Here is a 24,433-nt window from a genome sequence, read left to right as displayed (position 1 = left end):
AGTGTGTTATGATGACTGATATTTACTTGTTTAGGAATTACTATTTGTAGAAAACTTCAATGTACTTTTCATTTTCAGTCTAAAAAGTCTGTAATAACTTTTGACTTTGAAAGACCACAATGTATTTACACACTCAGGATATCAATTCCTTTTTCTTCCAACTTTGAATAACTAATGTTCAATGAATGGTAGCCCCTCACATGTGAAGCTAGAACAACATGCTCTGTTCCCTAAGACACCTTAGAGTGCAGTATCAACAACCATGAGGATTCAAGGGGGGAAAGCTTCCTCATAATTTTTCCACACTGTTCTACACACAATGAATATGTGTTACGAAGTGACACCACTAACTGAGGGGGATGGGTACAGATGTACAAGAACAGCATTTTCTGGTACTGAAGCTATGCTGCTATAGAGTCACCAGAGTTGTTTTTCCATCCCATGTTAAGGGGAATGTCCATGGGAACTGCACAGACATACCTGTAGGACCTAAAATCAAAGGGATGGAAATTCAAATATTTCACGTAAAAAATCAATAGGAGAGAAGATAATCATTAATGAACACAAGGTACAGTAAATCAGGAGCTTGTCCTACTCTCCTTATAAGGAGAAAAGGCTCATAAATGAACAGTCCACCCTTTCCTTATAAGGACAAAAGCACTACTGAATCAGCAACCTACCCTCCTCTCCTTATAAGGACACAAGTCACACTGAAACAAAAGCTTGCTCTACTCCCTTATGACCCCATCTTGGAAAATTACCTCATAACACTGCCATTTCGGAAAAAAAGGCCTTATTCTTTCATATATTGCTGGTGGGACTGCAAATTGGTACAACCTTTATGGATAGTAGTATGGAGATTCTCAGAAAACTTGGAAAGGAAACCCCATTTGACCCAGTTATCCCACTCCTCAGTTTATACCCAAAGGACTTAAAATCAGCATAACTACAGTGACATAGCCACATCAATATTTATAGCAGCTCAACTCACAATAGTTAAACTATAGAACCAAACTAGGTGTCCTTCACCAGATGAATGGATAAAGAAATTGTGGTATATGTACACAATGGAATATTACTCAGACTTAAAGAAGAATGAAATTATGACATTTGCTGGTAAATGGATGGAGCTGGGGAATATCATGCTAAGTGAAATAAGCCAATCCTGAAAAAAACAAAGGTTGAATGTTTTCTCTGATGTGTGTATGCTAATTCACAATAAGGATGAGGGCTATGGAAGAATAGAGTTAGTTTAGATTAGGTAGAGGGGAGTGAAGGGAGGAAAGGGGGTATGGGACTAGGAAGGATAGTAGAATGAATCAGACATTATTACCCTATGTACATCATGTACAACCAGAAGAATGAGAAATTATACTCCATTTATGTATGATGTGTCAAAGTGCATTTTACAGTCATGTGTAACTAATTAGAAAAAAAATTTAAAAATGCTTAAAAAAGCCCCTAAGTAGAGACTGAAGTGAATGACTTAAAAGGATTTAACTGAATCTCACTTTTTTATTTGTGCATATTAATTATAAAGAATGGTGAGATCCAAGATGTTGGACTAGAGGAAAGCTGTGTTCCTTGTGACTTCATAACTTGGGTTAAAAACAGAGGAATATGTGTTTCTCTGTGAGGCAGTCTTTGTTGCTTATTGATCCTCTGTTGCTTGCCCTTTTGTCCACCTTAATCACCTGCAGTCTGCCAGCACAACAACTACTTTTTGAGGGCAGATTTCTCACTAACTGTTGCCTATCATCCACCATTTGCCCCTTTGCCTGCCTCTTGTCTGCCCATCCCCTACCTTTCACTTACCCGTCACTACCACCGAAGGTTCACCTGCCAATAGTCCACTGGTAGCCTGCAGACTGACCACAGACCACCAGGGCATCACCAGCTGCCTGCTGTTGCCTGGAAGTCCACTGTCACACTACCTGCAGGTTTGGTTAAATGTGGCTGCCTCCATTTTGGGACAACACCCAGGACCTGTAGGACCCCCAGTCTGACTGACTGTACCCTACCTCCAGGACCCCTCAACATGACAATCCATACCCCACATGGACTCAGAGCCCATGCCCCAAGTTGCAGCTCCCCATTTGTCAACACATTTGTAAGCCAGTGTGGCCATCTTGGACTATCATGGAAGCAGAAGATCCCATCTTTAAGTGGGGCAAATTCCATCCTGAGATGCCTGCTAAAGACTGGAAGTTCATTGTCAGGTACCTCTAATTCATCAGGCTACTAAGACTGGGAGGTTTGAATAGAACATGACTGTTTTAGTGTACTTTTTTTTTCCCCCTCCTTTTTGAAAATTTTTAAGTTTTAATTTCTTTATTTTTCTTGCTCTATTTTCCTTTTGTTTACCTGTTTCCTCAGAATCTTTCTCCCTTTTCTCATGCTAACAATCAACTTCTTTTGATTACAAATTTACTCTTTCTATGACTAGAACTTCTATATACTCTTTTCTTATCCCATTAACAGTTACATCCTGTACCCCTCCCAATCCTCTTTGTCCTCCATTAGAAACTTCAGACCTCATTGCAAATCTATTTGTTATATTATAGGTAATAATTGAGCTCATCATCTCTATTTTTTATGAAAATATTGTTAACATCTTCATAGGAGTTATTTGGCTTAGGGTTGCATATTGTGTGTACTGGGTGCTGCTAAAATTGATCTCTCTCTTAAAGAAGAGGTTTTGGAAACCTGCAGGTTCACTATAAGCCTATAGGGGGAAAACTAGAATACCTCATATCTGCACTGCTAAAGGGGAAGGTACATGAACAACATGAAAAAACAAGGGAAGAAAATGTTCCAAACAAATCAAGATTCTATATTAATAAAATCCAATGATGGCATGGTAGAAGAAATGTCAAAAAAGGAGTTCAGAATATACATAACTAAAATGGCTTGTGAAGCAAAGGATGATATAAGAGAGCAAATGCAGGCAATGAATGATCACTCCAATAAGCAGTTGAAAGAGCAACTGCAGGAAGTAAAAGATCATTTGAACAAAGAGAAAGAAATTTTGCAAAAAAAAAAAAAAACAAAAAAACAAATAAACAGAAATCCTTGAAATGAAGGAAACAATAAACCAAATAAAAAACTCAATGGAAAGCATCAACAGACTAGATCATTTGACAGAACCTCAGACAATGAAGACAAAATATTTAATCTTGAAAATAAAGTTGACAAAACAGAGAAATAGGCTAAGCCCAAAAAACCAAAGGCCAAATGTTTTCTCTGATAAGTAGATGATGGTACATAATGCGGGGAGGGGAGAGAGGGAGGAAGAGAAGAATGGAGGAACCTTGGATGGGGTAGAAAAAAATGGGGTGGGGGAAGGAAAGATAGTAGACTAAGACAGACAGTATTGCCCTATGTATATGTATGATTACATGAATGATGTGAATCTACATTGTGTACAAACATAGAAATGAAAAGTTGTACCCCATTTATGTACAATGAATCAAAATGCAGTCTGTTAAAATAAAAATTTTAAAAAATGGTAAATTTTATTATAGTATATTGGCACTTGCACATAACATTTTTTGATGAATTCTATTCCCAGTAACTCTCCTTTCCATCCCCTCCTCCTTCACCCACACCCCCTTCTTCTACCTTATTTTTGTGCCTTTAATCAGTGAAAGTAGACACCTCTGTGATAAAGTAAGGTATTGAAAAAAGATGGAAAATCAGGGCATGATGACACACATCTGTAATCCCAATGGTTTGGGAGTTTGAGGCAGGAGGATCATAAGTTCAAAGCTAGCCTCAACAACTTAGCAAGACCCTGTCTCAAAATAAAAATCCAAATGGACTGGAGTTGTGGCTCAGTGGGTAAGTGATTAAGTACATCTAGGTTTAATTCCTTGTTAAGATACAAAAAAACAAAAAAAAAAAAAAACAAAAAAAAAAAAACAACAAAAAAACAGAAAGAGAGAGAGAGAGATAGAAAGGAAAACCCACTTAAACTCCCTTTGGAGTTCAAATGAATTAGCTCACATAAAAACAATTCAAGGGAGGGGAAGATGGTGAACTAGAGGGAAGTGGGTGTTTCTTGTGCTTGGTGAACTGGGATTCAAGCCACGTGAATATTGTTTCTCTGTGAGGCAGGTGAAAGATGGATTTCACTAAATCAATATTGGACAGAGTGCGTTAAAGGCTTAGATTTTGGGTACATTAAACAAGGAAAAAGGATAAAATTAGAGGTAAGCTGCTTGTAGGAGCAATGGAATTAGCATACGATGACAGAAAAAGTTGAGAAATACTACAGATAGTCTTACCATGGAAAATCCTGAACTCATAGATTCAGCTGCCCTAGGCCCATCTGAAGGTTCTTTGGCACGAAAAAGTAGTACACAGTAAACTCCTGTGTTTAACAGTTGTCCATGGAGAGCTGAGATAGCTCAGTGGGACTGTGATAGCACCAAGAGAACCAGGAATGTGGGTCAGGAGTTCCAGGCTGCATCTGTACAAAGTCCTGTTAGACACCAACTGTGTGACCTAGACTATGCCTCACAAATTAGGAGAAAATTAGACAGATTTGGGGGAGCTCAGTGAAACCCAGTTCCCTCCTTTTTCAGTCTGATGATTCACAGAACCAGTTGCAGTCAGTTGGGAATTTGAATGAGCTGGTGTGATGGCACTCCCAGACTGACTCTGTGAGACCAGAAAGGGTGGTATGCATGAGCAACAGAAGTGGCAAAGAATTGATCCCCTATCCCACTAGTGGAACCCTGGGAAGACAACTGGGGGTAGTTTCCCAGCATAGATCAGCATTGGTTGGGCTCTTGAGATGTGTTGATTTAATATCATCAGAGGACTTGCCATACAATAAAGCACTTGAGTCTTCACTAGATCTGAGTCCTGACTTCAGACGCTCTGTCTACTGAAACTCACCTCCCAGAATCCAGCAGTGACTTCACCCTGAGACCGGTGCTGACAATACTCCCCATTCCACCATACATTGTACTTTGCAGAAGGGAAGCTGAGAAGTTTTGAACTCCAACTTGTATCTTGGAGAACAATGCAATTAAAAGGAAGAATATGACAGCCCGTGACCCTTTCTTGTATGCTCACTACATACCTCAAGAAGAAACAGAAACAAAGACAGGCATTACAGAGAACATATAGTCTCATTGACTATTTTGTCCACAGCAATGTAAATGACTCCTCAACTTTTCATTGATTCTTCTCCCCCCGCCCTCTTTGGATTTGTGCTGACTGATTCATGGACATTTATACATACACATATTTGTTTCTATTTTCTCATATCCATCATTTTTTGAAGGTAATTATTTTCCCTTGCTCCATCTTTTGAGGGGTAGGGTTTTTGATTAGTATATTTTGGTTTTGTTTTGCATTTTTTTCACTGTTCTGTTTCGCTTTCCTTTCTCTTGCCAACAGCCAAATTCTATTGTTCTCTTTTGTACTGTTTAAATTTTTATTCCTATTTTTTTCTCCTCCCTTCTCATAATCATCACATACTATATCACTTCTGCATTTGCCCTGTTCACCTTTTGAAATTGCAACCTCTTTTATACCTACCTATCTCTTCTTCTTTCCTCTTAATTACCTCTATTCTTAATATCTGTTAGCACTAAACGGTATATATATATATCACCAGCCCCAACCACTAATGCTATAGCAATAATTAATACTGAGGAAGTCATATAAAACACCTATTACTTTATTTTAAGCTAGACAATACATGATTACTTTCTGTTTTTACTGATGGAGATGGCTGATACTACCATTTCTGTTTATTGTGCCAATTAACATTGTACATATCATAATAGGAACCAAGTTTGTTGCTATTGTTTGAATAGGTTGCTGCTATTAAGTGGTTACCCCTAGTCTGTGAAGTACTAGAAATCTACAAGGACACTATAAGTTCATAGAATAGAAACTCTGCTGCTTAAGATCCATTAGGATAGATGAGTCAACACAAAAATGATATGAAAAAGCAAGGAAACTACTGATCCCAAACAACCCAGAATGCCTCAACAGCAGACTCCATTAACACCACTGCAAAGAAAATGTTAGAGAAGGAATTTAGAATGTTCATAAACTGATGTAATGTTCATAAAATAGTGTAAAGAGTGAAATCAGAGAGAAATTAGAAGTTAAAGTTCACTTCAATAAGGAGATAGAGATTCTGAAGAAAAATCAATTGGAAATCCTTGAACTGAATCAGCAAACCAAATTAAAACTTCAATAGAAATCATCACCAATAGAGTAGACCACTTGAAAGACAGAGTTTCAAGCAATGAATACAAAATATATAATCTGAAAAAGTTGATCATGGAGAAAAAAATGTTTAGAGACCATGAACAGAATGCTCAATAATTATGAGGTAGGGCTGGGGTTGTGGCTCCATGGTGGAATGCCTGCCTAGCATGTATGAAGCACTGAGTTCGATCCTCAGCACCACATAAAAATAAGTAAAATAAAGGTTCATCAACAACTAGAAAAAAAAATTAAAAAAAAAGAAATATGGGGTAATACTAAAAGATCAGATCTAAGATTAATTGGGATTGATGAAGGCTCTGAAATACTAATTAAAAGAATGTACAATCTTTTCAATAAAATAATATCAGAAAATTTCCCAAACCTTAAGAATGAAATACAAAATCATATAAAGGAGACATACAGGATTCTAAAATACAAAATTACAACAGATGCACTCCAAGGCACATTGTTATGAAAATGCCTAACACAGAATAAGGATAGAATTTTTAAAACTGCCATAGAAAAATGACTCATCACATTTAGAAGTAAACCAATCCAGAGCTGGTAATTTTTCAACCCAGACCCTAAAAGCTAGGAGTTCTTGGAATAATGTATACCAATTCTGAAAGAAAATGGATGCCAACCAAGAGCATATATCCAGCAAAATTAAGCTTCAGAATTGAAGAGAAGCAAACACTTTCCAAGATAAACAAATTTTTAAAAAATCACAACTAAAAAGCCTGCACTGCAAAACATAGTCAGTAAAATATTTCATAAAGAAGAAATGGAAAATAAAAAAGAAAAACAACACAGAGAAAAACTACACTAGAAGAACAGTCAATCAAAGAACAATCTATTTGAACATTTAAACTAAAAATAAATCAAAATGACAGGAATTAAAAATCATCTCTCAATAATAACATTGTAGGAAAATGGCCTAAATTCATCAATCAAAAGACATAGGCTGGCCAATTGGATTAAAAAGAAAGACCCAACAATATGCTGTCTCTGAGAAACTTACCTCATAGGCAAAGACATCCACAGACTGAAGGTGTAAGGATGGGGAAAAAAATGTATCATTCGCATGGATCTTGTAAACAAGCAGGGGTTTCCATTCCCATTTCAGATAAAGTGGACTTAAAGTCAAAGTTAATCAGAAGAGACAAAGAAGGTCCTTTCATACTTCTTAAGGCAATCATACAATAACATGAAATAACTGTCATAAATATTTATTCCCCAAACAATGGAGCATCTACATACATCAAACAAACTCTTCTCAATATCAAGAATCAAATAGACTACAACACATTAATACTGGTGACTTTAACTTGCCTGTCTCATCACTAGATGAATCTTCCAAACAAGAACTAAATAAAGAAGTTACAGAACCAAAAAATACAATTAATAATTCAGAATTAACAGACATATACCTAGAATATTTCATCCATTTATGACTGAATACACTTTCTTCTTAGCAGCATAAGGAATGTTTGCTAAAATTGACCATATTTTAGACCACAAAGCAACTCTTAAGGAATATAAGAAAAGAGATAATACATTACATTCTATCATACCATAAAGAAATGAAATTAAAAATCAGTAATAATATAAAAGATATAAAATACCCAATAACTGGAGACTAAATAATTCTCCATTGAATAACGAAAGGATAGCATAAGAAATCAGGGGTGAAAAAATACTTAGAGGTAAATGAGAATAGTGATACAACATATCAAAATCTCTGGGACACTATGAAGGCAGTTCTTAGAGGAAAGTTTAAAGCATTGAGTAACATTAAAAAAAAAAAAAAAAAAGATACCAAATAAATAAACTAACTTTACATCTCAAGACCATAGAAAAAGAACAAATAAACACCAAAGTTAGTAGAACATGTGAAACAAAATCAGAGCTGAACTCCATGAAATTGAGAATAAAAACTTCAAAACATCAACAAAACAAATACTTGGTTCTTTGAAAGAGTAAACAAAAATGGTAAACCCTTAGCCATGCTGTCTAAAAGAAAGACAAAAAACTCAAATTATTAAAATCCATAATGAAAAAAAAGAATATCATCATAGACACTATTGAAATACAGAGGGTAATCAGAAACTATTTTGAAAATCTAAACTCCAAGAAGTTAGAAAATCTTGAAGACATCAACAAATTCTTAGATCCATATGACCTACTCATATTGAACCAGGAGGATAAGAAAATTTAAACAGGTCAATTTCAAGTAATAAAATTGGAGAAGACACGAAATGTCTACAACCAAAGAAAAGCCCAGGACTAGATGTATTCTCAGTCATGTTCTAGGAGACCTTTAAAGAAGAACTAATACCTGTCCTCCTCAAGTTACTCCATGAAACAGAAAAGTGGAGAACTATTTCAAACACAGGCTATGAAGCTATTATTACCCTGATACAAAAACCAGACAAAGACACATCAAAGAAAGAAAAATTCAGACCAATAACCTTGATGAACATAGCCATAGCCAATGATTCCTAATAAAATACTGGCAAATTACATGCAAAAACACATTAAAAAGATAGTGCACAATGATAAAGTGGGTTCATTTCAGTGAAGCAAAATTGGTTCAACATATGGAAATCAATAAATATAATTCACTACATCAATAGACTTAAAGACAAGAATCACATGAGTATCTCAAGAGCTGTAGTAAAAGCATTTGACAAAATACAGCTTCCATTCGTGTTTGAAACACCAGAAAAAATATAAATAGAAGAAACACATCTCAACATTGTAAAAGCCATGTATGACAAACCCAAGAGCAACATCATTCTAAATGAAGAAAAACTGAAAAAAAAATTTTCCTTTAAAAACAGGAACAAGACAGGCATGCCCTCTCTTACCACTTCTATTAAATGTTGTCCTTGAAACTATAGCCAGAGCAATTAGACAAAAAAAAAAAAAAATTAAATACAAATAGTAAAAGAGATACAAACTATCTCTGTCTGCCAAGAACTTGATCTAAATTTAGAAGACCAAAAACTCCACCAGAAAGCTTCTAGAACTCATAAATGAACTCATCAAAGTAGTAGAATGCAAAATTAATATCCATAAATCAATTATGTATTTATATCCAACAATGAATTGGTTGAAAGAGAAATTAGGAAAACCATCCCATTTACAATAGCTTCAAAAAAATAAAGTACTTGGGAATCAATCTAACAAAAGAGGAGAAGGGCCTCTACAATGAAAACTATAGAACACTCTAGAAAGAAATTAAGGAAGACCTTAGAAGATGGAAAAGACTGCCATATCCTTGGATATTTAGAATTAATATTGTCAAAATGCCATACTATTAAAAGCACTATACAGATTCAATGCAATTCCCATCAAAATTCCAATGATGTTCTTCAAAAAATAGAAAAAACAGTGAAGAAATTCATCTGGATAAGAGATCCAAAATAGCCAAAGTAATCCTTAGCAAGAAAAGCAAAGCAGGAGACTTCACAATACCAGACCTTAAATTGTACTACAGTGACTAAAACAGCATGGTGTTGGCCCCAAACAGGCAAGAAAACTAATGGAACAGAATAGAAGACACAGAGACAAACCTACATACAGTTTCCTCATACCAGATAAAGGCACCAAACATATACATTGGAGGAAAGATAACATCTTCAACAAATCATGCTGGGAAAGCTGGAAATCCGTATGTAGTAGAATGAAATTTAACCCCTATCATTCACCAGGCACAAAACTCAAAGTGAATCAAAGACCTAGGTATTAGAGTAGAAACCTTGTACCTACTAGAAGAAAATGTAAGCCCAATACTTCAACATATCAACTCAGAAACTTACTTTTGTAACAAGAGTTCTGAAGCACAAGAAGTAAAATAAAAAATCAATAACTGGAATAGCATCAAACCAAAAAGCTTCTTCAAAGCAAAGGAATAATCAAGAATGTAAAGAGACAGCCTACAGAATGGGAGAAATTATCTTTGCCACCTGCACCTCAGGTAGAGCATTCATTTCCAGGATATACAAAGAACTCAAAAAACTTAAAACCATAAAACAAAATAACCCAATCAATAAATGGACAAAGAAATTGAATAGACACTTCTCAAAAGAAGAAATACAATTGATCAACAAATGTATGAAAAATGTTCAACATTTCTAGAAATTAGAGAAATGCAAATTAAAACTATCCTGAGATTTTATCTCACTATAGTCCAGCAAATGTTGGCAAGGATGTAGGGAAAAGGATATACTCATAAATTGTTGGTGGGACTGCAAATTGGAGCAACCGTTGTGGAAAGTAGTAAGGAGTTTCTTCAAAAGACTAGGAATGTCACCATTGACCCAGTTATCCTACTCCTTAGCATATATTCAAAGGATTTAAAATCAGCATACTACAGTGTCACTACCGCATCAATGTTTATAGCAGCAATTCACAATAGCTGAGCTATGTAGTCAACCTAGATGCCCTTCAACAGATGAATTTATAATGCAATTGTGGTATATATACACAATGAGTTATTATTAAGTCATAAAGAAGAATGACTTTATGAGATTTGCCAGTAAATGGATGAATTTGGAGAATATCATGCTAAGTGAAACAAGCCAATCCCCCAAAACAAAGTTCGAATGTTTTCACTGATACATGGAAGCTTATCCACAATAAGTAGGGGAGAGGAAGAATAGAAATTCAGTAGATTAGTTAAAGGGGCATGAAGGTAAGTAAGGGGGAAGGGAAAGAAAATAAAGTGGAATTCATCTAATATAATTTTCCTATGTACATACATGAATATACCACCATTGTGTATATCTGCAAGAATGGGTTCTTAATTAGAATAAGATATTCCATGCTTGTCTAATTATATAAAAATGAATTCTATTTTCATTTATAATTAAAAAGAACAAAAAAGGGGGGGCAGGAAGAGCCTATGGAGTTTAAATGAATTAACTAGCATAAAAACAATTCAAACTAACCAAAAGGACTAACACGGCTAAGTGGAGTAAATATTTTGGTTGAGGTGACCTCAGAGCATAACACGGCTTCTGAATGATTCAAACTTAAATGAGATGTTTTACAGTTTGAGCAACAGAAAAAGTTATCCCAGGGATAATGGTGAAATTCTACTGCTGAATTCATACACTAAAGAGTTTACAACCTTGATATTAGATCAAGGTAACCACTATTAATAGTTTGTTCAATGATTAAAGTCCTATATGATCAATACAAGGTTTTCTTTTTAACACATCATTTTGTTTTTCTTAATAGAATCTTGAGGCCCTCAGTTAAGTACCCAGAAAGGGTGTAAGTACTGTAGTCTTTTCTCACCTAACTGCAAGGCAAAAGCCACATTATTTGCTGCACTGATAGGGTCATAGCTCTCAGTGAAATTTACTGGGATGTGCTTTATGTCACTACGCTCCTGTTGTAAAATCAGAAGACAGTGTGACATGTCAGATATTAAACAGCTGAACAGACTCTTTGCTATGCATCTTTTGAGTTTTTTCATAGGTCCATTTTATATTTGTGGCATCAAGCATAATTTATCACATCTAATTCTAGTTCAGTTAGGTGCTTGAATAAATAATAAATGCAGGATTTTAAAAGAACCACAAAATAATCAGGTTCATACCAAGGCTTCTGGCTATTTATTCTTTTATATGAGTTTGTGATACATCAGGAAATTAAACATTCTGCATCTTCACTGTGAATTACATACATTATTCTTGCACAGTGATCCTATACATTTTCCTGAAAAGACTCATTCTGCATTAAGACTTAAGCCATCCAATTCTATCACATTCACCCTTTTATCCCACCCCCCCCCATCAGAATTCTCCTGGCTATTGATCTTTATTAAAATCAAAGTTGAAAGCTAGCCCATTATGTGCACTGATACCAAGTTCCTGACCAAAATTTGGAAAGTTTGGAGTCATCTTTAGAGTCAGCTTTATTGTGGGTCCCGTGTGAATATTAAAATATTCAAATTTTCTAAATATCCTTTGCCATACTAGACCACCACTCCAACTCAACATAAGAATAATAATAATTATGTGATCAACTGTAATAATAATGCCTACCATTGTGTAGACATTGACAACAAAGGTAACTGGTGAAACCCTGTGTAATGTTGTTTCATTTCATCTTCACAATAATCTTCTGAGTTAGAAATTTTATTATCCTTTCTTTACTTATGACTCAATGTTGAAGTCACTTGCTAGAGATATTCTTGGCCCCATTTCTTCTTTCATTAATATTTGTTTCAGATAGTATGCAATGCAAAACCTCTGCCAATATATTAAAGAGAGATTGCTATTAAAATATAAAAATAAACTTATTTTTTAATAATAAGTTGATTAAAAAAACAGGAAACACAATTCATAGTATCTGAGACTGGAGGGAGCTTTGCTTTTCATGTGATAGTGAAGGAAATCTCTGAGGATGTGGCATGGGAGTGGGTACTAGAAGGGACCAGTCAGTCATGGAAAATCTAGACAAAGAAAATCAAGCTTGAGTGCATATCTGGAAACAAAACAGAGCAGAGTGATTTGAGAGAGAGTGGATGGTGTACTCACCATCCACTAAAAATAGGTTGAAGATGTATTAGGTCTGGATCAGCTTGAGCCAGAACTCAAAGAAGGAGTTTGAATTATATACCAAATGCAAGGGGATTTATGCACCGGACGAACACAACCTTGTTTGGACTTTAAAATCCACACCATTTGAATTTGGAATTAATTTAGAAGGTTATAAGGAAGGGAGGAATATAGGAAAACAATTAGAACACTTGGTGTTCAGTTTGGATATAAAGAAGTGAAAAGGTTTTAGACACATATTGAAGTTGAAAGTTCTAACTTGTTGATGGCTATTATGTGGGAACTGAGGGAGAGAAAGACTGAGAATAAGCCAGGATAGGTTTCTGACTGGATGAGTGGAGACAGATTGCTGTTATCTCTAACTACCTCAGGTACTTTCTTTATCTGTCACCTACTCAGAGTTGTTACCTAGAGTAGCGTGATATTAGGGATCTCACTCTCTGATGGCACACTTTATTTTTTTCTCACAAATTACCCATGACAACCAGTCTTAAAATAGACTTATGTCTTTGGTTCCTCTACTTTGTTCAAGTGTTTAGACCCAAACTAATTTTCATGTTTCCCTAACAACTTGATTCCCACTGAAGTTGGGAATCCTCTTCTCCTCCACCCACCATTCTCCTCCATTTATTTCTCTGTCCCACTAACCTAGAAAAACCCAAGGCTGAAAGTCACAGTTGAACTTTATTTGCTCACATTTGAATGCTAAATGGGGAAAAAAATGAGATGGTGATGTTGACTAGGAACATGAATTTAGAGTTCTTAACATTAAAATTATCCCACAAGGTGCTTACTTCAACTTGCAAAAGTTCTGTAGGCAGTACCTGCAAGCAAACACAGCTGGAAAGAATTAACCATCAAGTCATCCAAGAAAATTTTCTTCTCTGTAGATGAAAAGAAAATTTATATACAACTTGATTACCAAGATAAAGACAAATAATGAAATGAATGAATTTTACATTGTATAAATAAAGCTGATTCTCCAGAACAACATATTATTATATTAATATGCATTGTAAATCCTTATCTACCATAAAATAATTGATAACTGAAAGGGATCTGATTTCCTACCATAACAGTCCTCTTCTTCCATATCCCTGGCCACTCTTTCAGAAAATTCCAGTTTCATCAATTTGCAGCTGAAGAAGCTAAAGCTGGATGAGGGAATGTAATTTACCAAAGTACTCAAGCATAAGAGAACACAATTAAGGTCTAAATTACAGATTTCTGGTTGCTTAGATTTTTCTACTGCCCTACAGTGTTTGTGGTATCTGTAATTAATAGAGACTTCTAGAAAAATTCTTAAGTGTCTTTACTTCTGACATGGTGGTCTGATTTTTACCAAAGGTAATACTCGGTTATCACAGCATCAGAAAATAAAACGAAAGCTCATTAGATACAGTATGTCTACTTAGGAATCTTAGTAAAGTGAAATTGGAGGACCAGGATAAGGGAGGAATTGACTCTAGTGAGTTAGTTCACTGACAGGAGTCCAGAGCTTCTCTTCATAGTGGCTTCTCTGATGTAACATGATCTCTCTTCTTCCCTTTTACAGAAAATTGATTAGAATGACCCACCCAGAAAATAAAAGAAGTTTGCAAATAATTATGCCAATGCTCACAATGTTGAGGAAAGTAACTTTTCAGATCAAGATAGTACTACCAAATTTTATAGCTTATATAATGTCAAGGGTTTTAGCACACAGTGCAAACAATATTACTCATTAGAAGAAGAAAAAATACAAAGTCAAGAGAAATATGACTTTGGTGATAAATATAAAAGAAAACCACTAGACCTTTTAGATTTATAACTTCAATGAACTGTGGTGGAAGAAAAGCATCCTTCAGTCCATGAATACACTTCTAGAAGACCACTTAGTTTGCAGGGTTCATATTAAAGAAGAATGTCAACAAAAAAGATCATATTTCTAACCCCCATATTGTGCATCTATACTTTCTCCATCTTCTTCCACAAGAAAAGAATAGACTTTACAAATGATGAAAATAGATCTGCCTACAAGATTTTTCTCTGTAAAAAATAGGAGTTGTTTACAACAAAGGACCCTTTTTCCTTTACATGTATTTCAAACCATTTTCATTGTCTTTACTACTGCTAAAGAGTAGAAGATTTACTTCTGACTGGATTAGGGTCATCTGCAGGCTTGGAGCATGGCTGGCTAGTACTCCTAGTCCTGGACTTAATCCTAGTTCTAACCCTACTCCTAGTCCTCTCCATATCCCTATCCAAGAGACTTAGATAGCATGCCACATAAAAAAGGGTTTGCTTATGTCTTTAACCATTAATTTTTACATGAAGCATTGTAATTTCTCCTATTTATTGGTTGATGTGTGTTAGCGTGTGTGCGTGTGCGTGTGTGTGTGTGTGTGTGTGTGTGTGTGTGTGTCGGGATATTGTACTACCACAGAATTATACTTCAGGAAATTTAAAATATGTAACTGCCCTTTTAATAAGTATTGTAAATATCACTTTAAAAATGAGGCTCTAAAGTACAGAAAATCAGAAAAAAATAGAAAAAAATAATTTTAGTCTTTTTAATACTCCCCTAAGGTAAATTTATTTATCTTTATTTTACAGGTAAGAAAACTGAGATAGACTTTAGGTAATATTGGGAAGATATAATTGTGGTAGTTAATTTTAAGAGTCAACCTACCTGAGCTAAGGATGCCCATATAGTTGCAACACTTCTATTTGGGTCTCTGAGGGTGTTTCTAGAAGAGGTTAGCATTTGAGTCTGTAGACTCAGTAAAGAAGATTGCCCTCACCAGTGTGGCTGGGCATAATCCAATCCACTGAGGGTCTAAATAGGGCAAAATGGCACAGGAAAGGTAAAGTCATTCTCTACTTGAGCTAGGACATCCATTTTCCTCTGCTTTCACGTCACTGCCCCTGGCTCTCTGGCCCTGAGATGCAGATAGACTTGCATCACCACCTTTCCTGGTCTCCAGCTTGCAGAATGGAGACTGTGGATCTTCTGGGCTTCCATCGCCACATAAGTCAATCCCTCATAATAAATGTTTTAAAATACATTTGTATGTACCCTACTTGCCCTATTTCTCAAAGAACCCCATAAAAAGGCAGAAATATTCAGTCAAATGTTTGGGAAATACAATTAAAAATATAATCCCCTACCAACCCAGAAAAAATTCTCCACAATGGTAGAAGTAAAAGAAAACAGTTTTATTAGTGAATGAACATTAAAGCAGAATGTGTTATGCATCATAGACAATCTGCTAAGAGATTGTAAAAACAGAGGTTACATATATGTCCTTAAAAGAAAAGATGAGTCCTCAAGCAAGAGAACGTTATCATTTGTTACACATAGTTCATCTTAAACTTACTTGGTAATTGGGGTGACAATCTGTGTTAGCCTTTTAGTTTAATCCGTAGGAAAAATAATCCTCATATCTTTATGACAAAAGGTGAATTGAGAGTGAGGCACCAGCCAAAGTTAGACTCCTGCCATCCACAGAAACCAGGAGATAGAAGTATTATCCTCCTTGATTACATGTCAAAGAGTCCTGGAGAAAGACATTGTTTGGACTCAAAGCTGGCAGGAGGACTATTTAGTTTTTTTTTTTTTTTTTTTTTTTAAATTTATGTATTCAAAGAAACACTGATGTATCTTACAAGTTTCCTAAAGTGAATGCTATAAGAAAGGAGGGGAAAGTTCTCTTCTCTTATTTTCAACAGGGAAAGAATTTTTTCTTTAAGAAAAAAATATTAAATTTTTAATATATGTCTGACAGTATTTATACATGTTTATGAAGTGTGATGTGATGTTTTGATTCATGTATATGCTTTGTAGTAATCAACTCAGGGTAATTAGCATATCTATTACCTTAGACTTTTATAATTTATGGTGAATACATTCAAATCCTTGTCTTCTGATGAATTGTGTAGACAGAAATGAGGGGAGATGGGGAAAGGAAAGATAATAGAATAAGACAAACATCATTACCCTCTGTACATGTATGAATACATAAATGGCATGAATCAATGTACAACCAGAGAAACGATAATTATACTCCATTTGTATACAATTAAAAAAAAATTCCTATCTTCTGACTATTTTGAGATATATAATGCAATTTTTCCTGATATTCACTCTGCTATGCCATAGAACACCATCGCTTATTCCTTCTATGAAACTAAAGCATTGTGCCCATTGACTGGTGTCTCTCTTTTCCCTTCTGTCTTCCCTATACAACGCAGAGAAATTTCCATAAAAGAAGAGAGCCGGGTGCAATGGTGCATAACTGTAATCCCAGTAGCTCAGGAGGCTGAGGCAGGAGGATCACAAGTTCAAAGTCAGCCTCAGCAACAGCAAGGTGCTAAGCAACTCAGTGAGACCCTTTCTCTAAATAAAATGCAAAATAGGGCTGGGGATGTGGATCAGTGTTGAGTGCCCCTGAGTTCAATTCCTCGTATCCCCCCACCAAAAAAAAAAAAAAAAAGCAAAAGAGAAAGAAAACAGGTTTATTATTGAATAAGCATTAAATCAGAATTTAATGTGCACAGGCTAGCTGCTGAAGAGATTTAAAGATCAGAAGAACACCTTACCTTTTCACATAGCCATGCAGTTCCAACTATGCCATTCCTTTTCTTGAGATAATAAAAAGCTACTTCTCAAGCACCAGGACTTAATTAAATTCTACTTGTCACACATTGTAATTCATCCTAAATTCATCTGGTAACCATAGTGGTCATCCATTTTTACTATTTACCCTTATCCAAATAACAGTAAAATTTCTCATATCTTATAACATGTAAGTAGTTAGAATTTGGAACCAAACATCTAAGTTAAATTCCCATGGAGATGCGGAAAAAGAGGTGTGCTATTTGAGTGTGTTTCCCCCTAAAAGTCCGTGTGGTAATTTGGTCCCCAGCATGGCAGTAGTGTGAGGGGTGGAACCTTTGAGCAGGGGGAGCCCGATGGGAGGTCTTACAGTCAGGGGGTGTGCTCTTGAATGAGACAGTGGGACCTCAGCCCCTTCTTCTGCTTTTTCACTTTCTAGCCATGCAGTGAGAGGCTTTGCTCTGCCAGGCATTCCCACTATGATGTGTCACCACATGCTCTAAGCAAGGGGGACTAATGGTGACAGGCTGAAACCTCCAAAACTAGGAGCCAAAATAAACCTTTTTTTTCTTTTTAAGTTGATTAACTCAGTTGTTTGTTGTAGTAATTCAAAGCTGACTTACACTGAGTGCTATCTTCCTGGAGGTTTACAACTCAGAGAGATCTCACGTTGTAAAAGTTGGTTAAAGGATTATCTTTAAAATGATTTATACACATGTCTAATGAGCAGAGAAAAAATTCACAATTACAAGTTTTTTTAAAGTAAATGCTCTAAGGGCACTGAAGTCTCTCTCTATTGGCATTACAAAAAATTAAATTTTATTTTGATTATTTTTAGTTTATATACACCCATACATTTCATTATTTTGTCCTGTGAGATCCACAATCAATTACTGGCATCTGTGAAGGTAGTTATAAATTTCTAAAGTCAGTTATCAATTTTTCATGAGATAATTTATTTTCTTACTCTAGTAAAATTCTGCTATTTTTCTAAATTTTCTGTTGTGTAATAGAAACCAAACACATTTGTTATCTGTACATATATTCATTTTATATCCCGAATCAAGAATCACAGCTCTAGTAACTCCCATTATCTAATTTGTTTATGCAGACTTAATTCCATATAAAACATGAGCCTCCAAGGTTTCACAAGAACTTGCCAGAGCCTAGGAAATCTTAAGTTGGCCAATTTTATCCTGAGCATCTAACCTAGCAGTAAACATTAACAAAAATGCAATATGAACAGAAATCTCAGATAAATCAGTTCCCTTTTGTCCTCCATCCCCCAAAGAATAGTAAGTCTCTCCCGCTAGGAATGGAAAAGAAGAGTCTGTTACACACAGTTATGTTTACACAAGATTACTGTCTCTAAATTTTGAACTTCAAGGCAGTGACAGACTGTATCTGACTAAAGATCAGAGCAAGGAGTACAGCACACTGATGGAAGGACATAGGGAGTACTTCACTACATGGCCAGATTGTGCTTGCAGGGGGTCAGGTGAGTAATTCAGGCCAGCAGTTGTAAGTGGAAGGGGAGTCAAGACATCTCAATCATAGTGAGAGGTGCTTCAGAATCCCTTCCCCTTGATATTATACCTTTTTTTTTTGATTGTTCCATTTTTATTGATATTATGCCTTTTGATGCTTCAAAGATTAGTGGTACTGGAAATGAAGATCCAAGGGAGTTAGATGTTTTGCATGACAAGTTGTGCTAAACAGTGGATCGCCAGGTGTGGTGGCATACACCTGTAATCCCAGCAGCTCAGGAGGCTGAGGCTGAGGCAGGAAGATGGCAAGTTCAAAGCCAGCCTCAGCAACTTATCAAGGTTGGGCATGTGGCTCAGTGGTTGAGGGCCCCTGGGTTCAATTCCCTGTACCCAAAACAAAAACGAACAAACAAAAAAAGTGGATTCTAAACCACTTTAATCTTTCTGCATGGTATTTAATCCGTGATTCATTGGAAGACATGATGAAGAGAAAATTTTACTGGTGAGCTCAGACTTCCTGACAAAATTCATGTATTGAAAGAATCAGAGTGTAATTGAAACTAGTCTATCAGGTTAGACAAATACTACGTATGTCAGTGTGTTGGCCCACTGTTGTCATGGAAATATTAAAAATCAGAGGTAATTGTCTGCTAAATACCTTGTGAATCCAGAGATAAAATCAGATTGAATCTGGAAGATAAGGGAGAAAGGTGACAATTGATACAATTTCCTGGCCTTCTTTCCATGTCCTAATGACTCAATATACACCAGAAAAGAATTTTTTTTTTTTTTATGGTATCTCTTGTGAGTCTTCATGAAATAAACTAGTAAAATGTCAACCACTAAGGTCTTTTGAATGAAAGTAAGACTCCAAGGGTGGTGCCAGCAGTTAAGAGGTTCTCCATCCATAGGTGGGGTATGCCCACACTACAGTGGATACCAATTCAATGGAGTGTGCCCATACCCCTCCTATGGATGGGGAACCTCTTAACTCTTTTCTGAAGAATTCTATTAAGTTTTCTTTGGCAGAGATTAATAATTGAAGTAAAAAAATGGAGTAAGTACAGATTAAATTTTTTATAGTTGGGTTGTGGTGTTTATTTACCACTGCCATCACAGTAACAATAATGAAATCAGATAAAATTAGGATTTATGTAAGAACTCACTTTTTGAAATTGTACAGCATGGTAGCTTAATTAAAAATATCATTAGTCCAGAAAGATTTGTATTATGTCAATTTTCTTTTAGGTAATTAGAGATTTACTAGTATTAGATATATAGAATCAGCTATACAATAGACATATGGAAGATGAATCCATGTTCTATATTCTTCTGCCCTGGTAATTTTTCTGATTATAGAAGATGCTACTACAAGTCTCTAGAGTTTTCAGCATCTATAGATAGAGTGCAATAATAATTACGGTAATTACGGTTGTTTCTTTTTTTTCTTTTTGGTGCTGGCGTTTGAACCCAGGGCCTTGTGCATGCAAGGCAGGCATTCTACTAACTGAGTTATAATTATTATACAAAATTATAGTAATTATGATAATTATTCCTTAATTGCTACTATAATTTATAATCATATGGTGAGTATAAGGCTAAGGATTATTTAAAGTCATCTTTATAACTAAGTGAGGGCTTGGTGCAGTCACAGAAAATATAGTTGCCCTCCCCAATTGGTCCCATGTCATTTAATTCAGTAAAATAATGACTAGTTTCAGTAAAGATCAGTTTGTCAAAATCTGCCCCAGGAAATCCATCCATTGGGGTTACAGAGAATAGCTCCCTGGAAGGACTGAGATCCCTTGTAATGTTTATAGGGCTAAGCTTTGTTTGGAGGAGTATGCATTTTTTTAAAAGCAAAATGAGAATTTACTGGAAGTTTGAAGGACTCAAAATCATCATTAAAAGTTAAAAACTAATTTCAGAATTTGTGGGAACAATAGCATTTCTAGAGGTAATGATGCAAGTTTTTCCTGATAAAAATGAAATATCTAATTTAAATAACAATGAAATATATATTAAAATGTAATCACTTTAACAGTTTATCAAAACATCATCAACATATAAAATTCTAAGTATTTAAGTTGTACAACTTGATATTTGATTTAATATGTATTGTGGGTTAGCTATTACAATAATCTAATTAACATACTTTACTATAGTTACCATTGCAAGTGTGTATGTGTAAAGTGTGTAGAAAGATCTAATTTAAAATCTATCTTATTAGCTAATTACAAGTATACAGACAGTATTGTTACTACCATTGCCATACTGAACCTTACACGACCACATCTACATGTACAATTTGACTAACAGAGCAGTGTACAGTTTTGTCTTCTTTTTTCCCTGTTGTCCACTGTCTTGGGTAATAAAAAGTTTGGTCTTCATGTGTTAGGTTTGACCTATTTGTTAAACATTTGTTTTAGTTTAAATCCTCCAAAAAAAGAAAGATTCAGCAGCAAAGATTTGAGCACCAGGTAATTTATTTGGGAGGTAAATATAGTACGAATCTGTAGGAAATTGGGGAAGTAAGGCAGGAAAATGAAGGAAGCTAATGATCAGTGTATTATCAAGTGGATTATCATGGTGAAAAAATGAATCTTACTTCTACAGTGGGCTTTAGGAGGCAGTGTGTAACATAAATGTCAGATTTAAGGTAAGGAAGTTAGCATATTAATATACCAACTCTCATCAATCATGCTGAGAAATTCTCACAGGTAGCATAGAATTTCTACTGCTTTTGATACTCTTGAATATGGACAGGATATTCAGAGAAAGCCCACGGGCAAAGAAATGCAGATGCTAGCAGAGAGATGTTGTACCCTAGGAACTGATCTGCAAGACCAAAGGACACGAGCAGAGTACAGATGCATTACAACATTGAAGTGAGGATATCAAGAACTTGTAATTCAGAAACAATGATTGGAGATATACATTTTAAGTCATTGACATATAAGTGGAAACAAAATTCATGAGACTATATGCAATCACTTAGGAAAAGAGAAGAGGACTGCATGCTGAGTATTGGCAGAGAAGTAACTTAGAAAAAGTAAAGGATACTGATAAGGAGCTAGAGGTGATATAAGGGTAAAACCAAGGAAATTTGATAACATGGAGCCAAGTTTCTGAAAGTGCCTCAAGAAGAAAGGAGTAAATAAATCATATCAAATGCTGTAGGTAGATAGCAAAAAAGGTATATCAGTATCCACTTTCATATTTAACTATGTAGACTTCAGCAGAGGCATAAACATGAAATTTGATTAGAATTGGTTTGGGAGGAAATGATACTAGACAGCAAGTATAGTCAATATTTTAAAGGGGATTTTGTTCTAATTTGAAGGAGTTACAGCAATATCCAATGGAAAACAACCTACTCACACCTATTTGTGTTGACTCCTAGCCGAAGTAGAGCTTTTGTCCTAAGGTAATCTGTGGACGCTGTTGTCCCTAGGCTGTCACAATTGATTTTCATGGTTTAGAAACAGAATATGACTGCAATCATTTAATAAATTATTAACCTTCATTTTCAGGGATATTGATGAGATATTGGTTCTCTTGGGCTTCCAGGTGGCATTGTGATTTGGGCCACCTGGACTCCCCAGGCTGATTGCTGCTAGTGGTAGGTAAAAGTGTTCCTTTACCTCACTGTGTCTTTTAACTAATATTTTTCTGGGTAGGATATAATTTAAAAGTACTACTTTCTAAGCATATATTGACTGAGCTCTTAAGAATGAGGTTAGTTTTACTTGTTTAATAAATACAGTGGAATGATGAATGTATAACATTGTTTTCAGTTCCATCTGATGCTCCATTTCTTTTCTACCACCGTTGCCTTTATACCTTTATCATCTACTGACTCTTCTCAGTCAGCTGCGGTCTGGCTTCTGAGGACCCTAAGAAGAAAGGTGGCACATTTATCAGAGAGTAAACCATGTCAGCACTTCCCTCAAAATATATCAAGAAGCCAGTGTCCTACATCCCCCTCACGCCTCACATCTGGATACATTTCTTCCTTGAAACACTGCACTGTAATCCGATTGCTCTCCTGAACTTCACCTCCTACTCTCCCTCTAAATAATTGCTGGCCACCTTAATCTTCCATTTAAAATTACATCTTCTCTCTAACCTTCCCAATTTCCCTTTCTAATGAAATAAATCTAAAGTGTCATCAGTGGTTGCAGGAAGTTAACAAAGGAGGCTCCTGTGGTATTTTTGAAGCAGTCTCATCCAGGTGGGAACAGGACTGCCCTATCATTTACTAACTACCATCCACCTCCAGGGCCAGTCCATTCCTTTTGACTGCAAGAGGCTGAGCATCGACTCCTTGGTAAAGACACCAAAAGTCTTGGCCTTTACTTCTGTTCATAAGAGCTTTCTTCATGTCTGTCTTCCTCCTTACTTCTCTAACAGTAGAAAACAGATGATGGCAAGCATACTCTAGATATTATATGAGAGTTTTTGCTGACAGCAAAAAAAAAAGTAAACACAAAAAGTAGAAAATCAAGACATTTAAAAATTAAACATAGTCCCAAGAACTAGCAAGCATCATTAATTTGAAATGTTTTGCATTTTTTCATTTAATTATATGTAAAATTATTTCCCATACATTCTGTCTTAAATTATTTCTCTTACATGTTATATTAAAATTTATACTATACTATAATGTGCAAAATCATTTGTCACATAGTACATGGTGAAATATTTTCATGTCAATAAATACTATTTTATAATGTTGTCTGTAATGGCCATGAATTTTTCCTTCATAAATAAGTCAAAATCCAACTAACCCTTGATGGTGTGAGTTTCATTTTGCAGTATCACAGAAATTCCTGTTATGAATTGACTTGTATTTATGGAAATAATTTTATGATGAAAATGATGAACTCTCCATAATCTTGCAAATTTCTGAATTTACCAGCAAATTGAAAAATTTGCAAAGCTATTCTTTTTGTCTTTGACAATTTTCTTATTGCAGAGGGCATTGAAATATGGAGATTTTATTAAATTAATTTAAAATACCTATTATTTATATATAGTTACTTTCCCTTTACCTATTAAATATGATAAATTATAGTGACACTTTGTAATAAGTAATCGCTCATTCATATTTCAAATAATGCCTATTTATTCACTATTCAATGTAGTGTGAATTATGCCAGTTTTCCCCTGTTGTCTTTCTGTAGTTCTAGGATTTTTTTTCTTTTTCTGGTATCAGGGATTGAACCTAAGGGCCCTCAATCACTGACCAACAACCCCAGTTCTTTTTTTCTTTTTTAAAATTTTTGAGATAGGGTCTTAATAGGTTGCTTAGAGACTCCCTGCCTCACTAAGTTGCTGAGGCTGGTTTCAAGCCTGCTATCCTCCTGCCTAAGCCTCCCAAGCTGCTGGGATTACAAGTGTGCACAACCATACCTGGAATATGTCTAGGATTTTTAAATACCATAAATGTTTAGCATAAATATAGCAAAATGCATAATATATCAAAGAATTTTTACAAAAACAAAACACACATAAACATCACCCTGAGAAAAGAATCA

General features: G+C 35.3%; 1 protein-coding gene across 3 annotated transcripts in view; it reads right to left on the bottom strand.

Annotated features, from left to right (window-relative positions):
- The window catches only part of LOC124987114 (serine protease inhibitor Kazal-type 6-like), a 60,739-nt gene that overhangs the window by 14,425 nt on the left and 21,881 nt on the right, over positions 1 to 24,433 (bottom strand). For 2 of the 3 annotated variants that reach the window (XM_047556088.1, XM_047556090.1), the window contains exon 1: positions 4,903 to 4,996. The exons of the other annotated variant lie outside the window; for it this stretch is intronic. In XM_047556088.1, the coding sequence (XP_047412044.1) occupies positions 4,903 to 4,970 (68 nt within the window). In that variant the 5' untranslated portion in view covers positions 4,971 to 4,996. Of the gene's footprint in view, positions 1 to 4,902; positions 4,997 to 24,433 lie in introns of those variants that run through there. 3 annotated transcript variants of the gene reach the window in all.

This window comes from Sciurus carolinensis, chromosome 6 (assembly GCF_902686445.1).
Source record: "Sciurus carolinensis chromosome 6, mSciCar1.2, whole genome shotgun sequence".
Taxonomy (NCBI): domain Eukaryota; kingdom Metazoa; phylum Chordata; class Mammalia; order Rodentia; family Sciuridae; genus Sciurus; species Sciurus carolinensis.
This window is presented reverse-complemented; position numbering and strand designations above follow the sequence as displayed.